The sequence below is a fragment of the Plasmodium gonderi genome, assembly GCF_002157705.1.
Source record: "Plasmodium gonderi DNA, contig: Pgo-contig_189, whole genome shotgun sequence".
Taxonomy (NCBI): domain Eukaryota; phylum Apicomplexa; class Aconoidasida; order Haemosporida; family Plasmodiidae; genus Plasmodium; species Plasmodium gonderi.
This window is the reverse complement of record NW_021629107.1, coordinates 487-10632: the sequence shown is the minus strand read 5'-3', so window position 1 is coordinate 10632 and position 10146 is coordinate 487. Positions and strand designations below refer to the sequence as shown.

The 10146-nt window shown below is 18.9% G+C and overlaps 1 protein-coding gene across 1 annotated transcript, besides 3 other annotated features; it reads right to left on the bottom strand.

Annotated features, from left to right (window-relative positions):
- On the bottom strand, window positions 1–932 carry PGO_001735 (variable surface protein; the record flags this gene model as incomplete). Its single annotated transcript, XM_028691001.1, has 3 exons — window positions 1–281; window positions 470–766; window positions 921–932. Coding segments are annotated over 3 exons (590 nt in total), but the record flags the coding sequence as incomplete, so codon positions are not given.
- Window positions 933–5077: 4145 nt separating this feature from the next.
- Window positions 5078–5233: a sequence feature (nonsense mutation produce stop codon;~variable surface protein).
- A 125-nt stretch (window positions 5234–5358) lies between these two features.
- Window positions 5359–6060: a sequence feature (nonsense mutation produce stop codon;~variable surface protein).
- A 325-nt stretch (window positions 6061–6385) lies between these two features.
- Window positions 6386–6406: a sequence feature (nonsense mutation produce stop codon;~variable surface protein).
- Window positions 6407–10146: the final 3740 nt, after the last annotated feature.

The window sequence follows — 10146 nt, the reverse complement described above, 5'->3', positions numbered from 1 at the left end:
ATTATAACTTTTTTAGGGGTATTATAATCAGAAAAACTATTATCATTATTTCCTATAGCATGTATTATTTGATCCCGTGTGTTTTCTAATTTTAATGGTTCTTCGCATTTTTCTTTATAATCCCATTTATTAGCAGAATCTGATAATTTTGGTAATTCTGTGTTGCATTTGACTTTGTATTTTAATTCATTCTTTTCGATTAAACATCTAATATTATTTAATTCAGCAAGCAAGTAATTATCGGATGGTGATTTAATGTCACTTAAGAGTTCATTATATGTCTTAATTAATTCTTTAAAATAATCACATGAATTATTTTGAGGAATATTATATTCTATTATATAAAATATACTCGAATATATATCATATATATTATATAGTTTTTTTTTTTTTCATATAATAGATGATCAATATCATTTATTTTACACGTAAATTTTATATTGTTCGCTTGATAATTATAATTATTAACAAAATTTCTCAAATACCGTGATATAGGTTTAGCAGGATCTATATAAGTGTTTTCATCTAGGTACTTTATGTAGTAATTAATATAATCGCAACATTTATTGTAATTACTTGAAAAATTATTATTAATGTACTGAAAATATTCTTTTATTTGCATACAGAAAGATTTAATAATTAGTTTCACATCATCTATATTTTCGTGATTTCCGAGGAATTCATCAATATCATGTGTACTAGTTGATTCCACAGAGTTTCTAAAGATTTTAATTTTGTACGTTATATAATCTTTGTAATTGAAATACTAATAAAAAATATATAAATTATAGAAAGTACATATATTAAAGTAAACGCTAATTAGGTAATATTATTAATGAATTGCTATTAGTATTCATGCAAATAATAAGATGTTATTCAGTATCATAGAAGTATATAAAATTTATTGTTTCACTAGTTACAGAATCTGCCATTGTATGAATAAAAAAAAACTAGTATAATATTAAATTTATATTATTTACAGATATTGAACAATAGCTAGAATTAAATTCTGTCAGTATCGTGTGAATTTCTATTATAAATTTTAAAATTTAATCATGTATTTTATTAGAAATTTCATTTCTATTAATATATATTCCTCTATTATAATTTGTTCTTAACATGTTATAAAATAAACAAAAATATATACTAAAACAAAATGATGAATTAATGTATATAACATAATCTAATATATAGTAATGACAGAAACGTGATATTATTATTAATATAAATAGTTCATAGTTCTATTAATGATTTATATATATAAAGGAAATACACTGATTAATATATAAAGTGATATATATGTATGCATTTTTGAATAAAAATTTTATAGAAAATGATATGGTATGTTTGATTATATAGTTCGTATTTGATTATCACTTGTACAAATATTTTTATTATGTATTTTACGAGAACCTATTTTCAAATTAAAACAGTTACATTCATTTGTGTCTTCACTTTCCTATAAAGTATGTATTGATTGAAATATATATTTAACTTATAAAAAAAAAGTATATATAGAAACCACCAATATATATAAATTAAATCATATTTTTACTCCGAGGTTTATATAATTATAGGAAATAATAATTATTATATAAAGATAACTAAAATTAATATTAGTGTATAGTGTTAGGGTTCATGGTTGGGTTTGAGTTTTAAGACTAACTATTTATCACTTATAATTCAGTATTTTTTATTAAGTTTTAGTATAAATTCAAAAGTTTTATTGGAGGAATACTCAATGAGTGTATTATTTCTATATATTAATTAGAGTATTATGAATTTTATTATAGTCTGTATTCTGTTTTATATGTATAAGTATTAGAATTATATATATAAATTTTATTCTATTGTATTTAAGTTAATATTAATATAAAACATTTGATAGATTTATAAATATATATATAAATGCAGAATCAAGGTATGGAGTCCTGTATATTTTTTTATTATTTGTAGGCATAATTAATATTTCTACTGTTTTATATATTATTTGTTAAAATTTTATTAATATGTACAATATAATAATCTAGTATTATTAAATCTTCTGCATCACTATATAAATTTATTATTTTTATAACAATAATTAAGAAATTTTATTCTTCTGAGATTTCAATTTATGCGGTTTTTATTATTATATAGTTCTTATTTAGAGAACTAATAAATATATATGCTTTATATATATATATTTTAATTTCAATTTCTATATATATGTTGAACCGTTTGGTACTTTTATGAACTAATAATTTTCATTGAAATATAATTAATTTAATAAATAAAATATTAACGTTTTATAAAATAAAAAATATTTAATTTATTTACATTTATGTTTTTGCATTGTTCTTGAATATATTTCCTATATATATTTAATTATTATATCAATTTTTCATTTTCATTTGCAATATAAAAATGTAATATTTCGAGTAGAAAATAGCATGAAATATGTAATATATAACCTATTTTAAAAATGAATTATGTAATTAACATATATATTTATATATATATAATAAGCACACAGTTCATTTTTTTCCTAATATTATTTGTACATTAAAATTTAGAATTCACAATATATTCCCTATAAAATATTCTCACTATAAAACATAATCATAAATAAAATATAGATATTATTTTTTGAAATTATTGTTTTAGTGAATAATTTAATTATATGTAAAATATAAAACAAAAAAAAAAAATTCCTACAGGGCAATTATTAGAAATTCAAGATACTCAAATAATACCATTATATTTATAGTATAAAAAGATTAAATTTATTATTTATGGTTCACATTCTTATGAAAATTTAATGAATGTTAATAGTAAGTAATAAATATTCTGTCCATTTAAAATATAAATATATATTTCATATATACTATTATCATACATTTAAAATTGATTTACTCCTTTAACAAATTTACTGTAAGAAAATATAATTTTCGTCATATATAAATCAAATAATTGAAATATAGCATTACAAAGAATTATTTTTTATAACGAAACTTAAAGTGAATATACAAATAACAGGATATATATTATGTTACTAAATACATCATATAATAATATACATATTTATATAGTACTAATAAATCAAGGGAAAAAATATTCCTACCATAATTTAAGAAATATGCAGAGTCAAACATATAATATTTTTAAAATAATTAACAAAAGATATAGTAATAAAATTAATAACATAATTAAAACAATAAAAAATTGTGATATAATGATATCAGTTAATATATTTCAGAATTTTTAAATAACTATATTAGTACAAACTTTTTTAAAAAAGTTATGTGATTTATTTATTTAAATAATGTAATTAACAACATTATTGGTGATATATTTTTAATTATAATTTACATGAAAAAATATATATATATAAGAAAAAAAGTTTATGTATTAAAGAAATTATTTTGAATAATACTACATTTATATATTTGTTTTAATGTGTACACTATAAATGAACATTATAAATTAGCATAATAGGAAAATTATCGGATTTTTATGAACTAGAATATAATCTTAAATAAAATATTATGCCCAACAAAGATTATTTTTAAATATATATATATTTTACTCATTAATACTAAAAACTTTTAGACTAATACTTTTTTTATACACAAAATTACGCATAATATAATAAAAATATTATAAGAATAAACATGATGAATTTTTATTAGTAAATAAAAACAATGAAGACAAAAATTTATATTAATTCCTAGTTAAAAAAATGTTCCAATCTAATATTCTCTTAGTAAGTAATATATATGTACTTATATATAATAAAAATTTTTTGCTCTATATTTTTAGAGTAATTATCCTTTCATTGACATATACATATTAATTTAATCCTCTTACATATTTTTCATTAAATAAAAATTATAATTAAAATACATAATTAAATAGTTTAATTTTCCTTTATATTTATTTTCCTCGTACAAAAATGAATTTCTATATACTTCTTAACTCCTATATATTTTTTTGTGCCTTATATATTGTTTATATAATTAGAATTGAAAATGTTATCTACGAATTCTAGGTCTAAATTTCGTATATATACATATGTGAGATTTTTTTCGAGAATATAAAATAAATGCTATATTTTTTATATAATATAAAGAATACTAAGTATTTGTTTTATATATTTTTATAATTATATAAAATGCATTATCATATTCCTATAACATTAATTAGATATTCATTCACACATGTCTAATGTGCTAGTATATATGACATATATATTATAATAATATTCATCTTAAAAATCCCTAATATAAAAATATATAAAAATTGGCTTTGTTTTTAAAAAACAAATGCGTATAAAAGTAATGATCATACACATTATATAAAATATAAAAAAGCTCTAAATTTATGAAACACAAAAAAAAGAATACAAATTTATATAAAAACTTAAATCAAATAAATTTGAAATTTTGTACAAAATAAACGATAGTCTTTAATTCTAATATAAGTAAAAATAATAAAAAGTATATGGAATTATTTATCAATATCATAAATGTGACATAAAATAACATATATAAATTTAGAGTATTCTATCTGAATTTCATATAAATTTAGCATATATATGTAACAATTATTATTAATATTAGTATTTAATAACTAGAAATTATTTTTGATTCTTTCCATGTTATATAATATGTTTATATAAAAATTTATTTGATCTGTATTTAATTTTTAGTGATATATGTAATTTCCATAGGATTATCATATTAGCTAATATTATATATTATTTTTTTATATGTTTTCTTGATTTTATATTGTAAAAATTCCATGTTCTTTTAAATAACCATATATAGTAGCAAAAAAAACGCGAAATACATCTTTTGTATTTTTTGTTCTACATTTATTTGTATAGTGAATAAGACCTCAAAAATTACACATTGTTCTATTTATATGTCTATATCATGATTACAAAAAAATAATGTTCATTTATTCTATTTTATATGAAGATAATTATTCTATTACTCATAAATTTATCAAATATATCATTGTAAATATATATTACAATAATTTTTATATGTTACATATATAATATTTTCTTATTATTATATTATAAACAAAAAAATTAGTCAGAATTATATAATAAATGATAAATATTGTTTCTATAATCACAATAGGGGTTTTCAGATAATTCCAGTATATTTATTTTTTTAAACATATTTTTATATTGCTTTCTTTTTTTCATAGCTATACATCGAAAACTTGAAGAATATGGAGTGAACTAACTCATTATTAAAAAAATTAATATATAAAATTTATAATTGTTTTTTAATAATTCGTTTATTTTTAATTACATAAAAATATACTATTTCTATATAATGATACACGTATAACATAATTATTAACCTTATATAAGAAATATATAAATGAGGAAATTGCTAAAGTTATACATATTGGAATTAATGTAAGGGTTGTCATACTATAGTTTCGGAAGGAAGGTAATATTTTGGGGATCTCAGCTTCACAGGATTTCTTTTTCATTTCTTTATCATATTGTTCTTTTATTTTTAATAATTCTTTACAAAAAAATGTGTTATTATAATAATTACACGTTTGTACATATGTTTTATATGTTTGGGCACACTCTTTGGCGCCATCACAATTATTCCCAGATTTACTACTTTCATCATTTATTTTACTAATGTTCGTGTACATATCATATATAGCTTTCAGTTTTAACATATCTTCATCTTTAATTGAAGTAACTATGAAATTAGTGCATTGTGCATCTTGCACTTTTTCATTTACTCTGATCAATTCATGATAAAGTTGTTTAATATGGTCCCTCCTCACAATATTTTTATAACTATCATATAGCCAATAATAAAGGTATACACAATGAGCTTCTTTTAGCACGTTATCGTTATGATGTTGTTCAATATCATTAAGATATTACAATATTTGAGCACATATTTCTTTTAATTGTCCTTTAACATCTCCTTGAATTTCATTTTCGTATCCTTTGCAAGCTGTAGTATCATTATCTGCGTTCTTTTTGGCATTCTGTATATTTATTTCACATGTAGAAAATAAATTTGCATATTCATACTAAAAATATTAAAAAAATGTAATTATGATAAAAATCATATGTGTAAGAAATTCATTATAGTAATTATAAAAAATGAATATATAATTATCCTAATACAGCATTCTATTTTATGGATGAAAAAGCTCACAATGTTTAATTCCATATTAGATAATAATATATTTCTTTAGGAATAGTCTAAAAATAGGGATAAAATTACATGAATATTCAAATAACTTTTTATTTATATAAACTATATAGTGTGAAGAAACTCTCTGTTTCTTTTTTTATAAATATGGTATATATATGCATATTGTATGTACCAATTCGATCATTAATAATTAATACATTATAATATAATTGAATCATTTTTAAAATATATACAACCTTTTATATCATTTAAAAAAGGTAGTTAAAAAAAAAATACAAAAAAAAAGAAAAAAAAATGAAGAAATATAAAAACGATTTCAATAATGCAATATTAATATCGCAAAATTGTATAAGAATTATATAATTTTTTCTAATACAGTATGTGTGAAATGTTGATATACTTATTTTAATTTAAATATATATATAATAATTTTATATCTACTTCACTTTAATTTTCAGAGTAATATTTATTTTTTAATAAAAAGCATATAAAATATAAGAATATATAAGTATTATAGATGATGAAAAAAATAAAGCTTTTTTAACATATGAATAAAAGATATAAATTTATAAAACTAAAATATGATCATTTGCAAGGAATATGTCTATATATTATAAGTAACGTGTAAGACGTATATGTGTATAAAGGGAAATATTAATTAATATTACGAATATAAATATTTATATTTTATTTATATATCTCATATAAATGTGGGGAAGATTTTTTATGTGATAAAACGTGGGCTATAAGAAATTCAAACATAATCAATTTAATATTGATTTAATAGTTTTTCATAGAATAAAAATATCCATTATATAAGTTCATCATATTTAAACATTATAATTGCAAGTACTTTAAATTATATATCCATAATTTTACACTTATGCATATATAATAATTTTGTATTCTAATAATTCATGACTTCATAATTTAATGAATTTATAGAATTCGTTTATATTGAATCATTTTAAATCACATTAACCTTTATAGCATTTTATATATTTTTTATTATATACATATGATCAAATTATAAATTCAGATATACACTACAATTCAGACATTATGTAAATACCAAATGTAAATTATAATAATAATTACAATATAGATTTACCTTATAAAGAAAAATAATAAAAACATTAAAGATATTATTTATATTAATGTTTATAATATAAATAATAATATATTTTTATAGAACTATCAATATTGTGTCCTTGAGTTATTAATTTATATCTAAAAAACATAACCCCTTCATATAATAAATAAAAAAAACATTATTTTATGATAATAATTTATTATATTACATGCTTAATATTAATAAAAATTGTATTCATAAAGGAACTATTTATTAGTAATGAATTATTTAAAAAAGTTATAATAATTACTAAGCCCATTAAGAATGAACTTACAACTGAAATGTTTTAATTTTGTTTTAATCAAATATTATTATATTTTGATGAATTGCACAATATTGAGGCATAAATAATATAAGCTTCATATACGATAAATGTAAATATTTATTAAAAATTCATTTACAATTTGCTAACGTTTTCGTTAGTCGTATATATTATTTATTAGTTTGTGACTTTAAAATAATTATTATAACATAATGAAACTATAAAAAAATACACTTCATATAGTTATGAATTAATTTTTTATGATATAAATTGAGTGCATTATAACAAGGAAATATATTTATAAATTAAAATTAACTTGCATAAGAATTAAGAACTTAAGCAAAATAATAATTAATTAACACATGTTATTCATTATGTTATTTTCACAATAAACGTTCAAAAAAATATTCAATATAAAAAAAATTATATATGAACTCTAAATGTAGTAGATGCTTGTATATAAATATGACAAGGTATGAGAACTACGTGTAGTATATTCAAATATAGATCTGCTTATATATATTCTCTTTGTATATAACTGAAATGAGTTCATCAATGTCTGTCAATAAAGAAAACATCTTTAATAGAGAGAATAATATGAATACGAAAATTACTAATATAAAAAAATGGATTACGTTGTGTAAATATATATAATTAATGGGACTTCTCAAAAAGAAATTATTAACCATTTGATCCAGAAACATTTTCACATGTAATGACATACATGGATAAATGTAAAATAATTCGTATATTAATGATTTATTTAAGGAATGTGTGATATTTTTGTGAATTAAATTAATAGAAATAATGATATATCGAAGTATAACGATTAGAAGTTAAATTTTGGCATACATTGCTTAAATATATAAGGGTCATATAAAATGCATACGAATAAATAAAGAAATGAACGCTCAACCATTTCATTTAAGTGACACTCACAAATTAAATAAGACTTTTTGTAGAAGAACCTGTTTGTACATATAATTGCATATTTATTTCGTTTTCATAGCAAGGAAAAGAATATATCTAATGTTACATATATTAGTCCTTCTCTCTCCTTTATTTCTTGATTATGGTAAAATATATTTCATATAAATAATGTTATCAAAAAAAAGATATGCAAAAATAATTTAGTCTCAAATATAATTATGAGTGATTATATGTATATTTCAATATTATTTATCTTGTAGCATATTTAATGCTATAATATTGCATGTAATGACAATGAATAAATGGTATCTGATTTGTGTAACAAGTTTTTGGTTACTGTAAATAGGAGACATATTTAAAATTATTTATATAATGCTTTAAAAATATATTGCCTTTGTAGCTTAAAAATGACTACTACAGTTTTTATTGCGTATTTAAAATTTTATTATTCAGTTAATATAAGATAAATCAATAGTGTACATATACGCATAATACATTTTTAAATGTAAATGCTATTTTGTTGGTTTATTAAGACAACATATAATTTTTTTCATATATAATTTTTTATGCTACTGTATATTACACATTTCTGTCTAACTTTATTTCATTATATTTTTTTTAAATGTGGTTAGGAATATAGCGTGATTATAAAAATAAGAAAACATTATAAAAGGCACCATACATTACTGTTAAAAAATCGTTTAAAATTAGTTTTAATATATTTATATTTTTAAAATTATTTAATATTTCAATCAAATGGTTTTATTGCACTCTTATTGAATTTATTTTTAATAACATTTTTAATGTCATCATGGTTACTATATTATAAATAATGAAGATTTTAAATATAATACCTACTTGAAATAAATATAATTGCTTTACTTTTCATTGATTCCATAAAATAATAATTGTCTTACTTGAAACATATATTATTAAATTCTCCTTAATTGAACATAGTATATTGCGAACAAGTCATTATATTTTTTGTCTTACATATTTATTATCTATTTAGAAAGGTATTTATATTTACTTTTATTATCCTTATGGAGAATATTTAAGCCTTGCTGCTTTCCCCTCTAATACTAAAATGAATTCTTCAACTTTTTCTCTGTCTTTTTATGAGATGTTTCTATGCAATCAGTACCGTATGTAAAAATGTTTGTTTTCAGATTTTATGTTCTTATTGTGTATTATATAAATTTTTAATTTTTTCCCGGTACTATTATTCAAAAATGCATTTTTACTTTTAATCAATGTAAAGTATACATTAGTTTTAAATAATTAGCTCCGATTATAAACAAATTTTTACTATCCCGTATAGGGAGAAAAAAATAATTTTCCCACTCTTGGCAATGTAATTAAAACTTTAACACAATGGTATAAAATTCATATAATGTAATTCACAATATCAAAAATAATTTAATAAATTCTATTGTACATTTTCAAAAAATATTAATTATTATAGTATAATATTTCATGTTTTATGGTTTAGCTTTCAGGGTTTTAAAATTTAGGTTTTAGTATTATGGTTTAGTTCTTAGGTTTTAGATTTGAACATTCAGGATTTTACGATTTATTGTTCAGTATTCTGAGTTCACTTTCATCGCTGTCTTTTATTTTTAGAATATTATTTT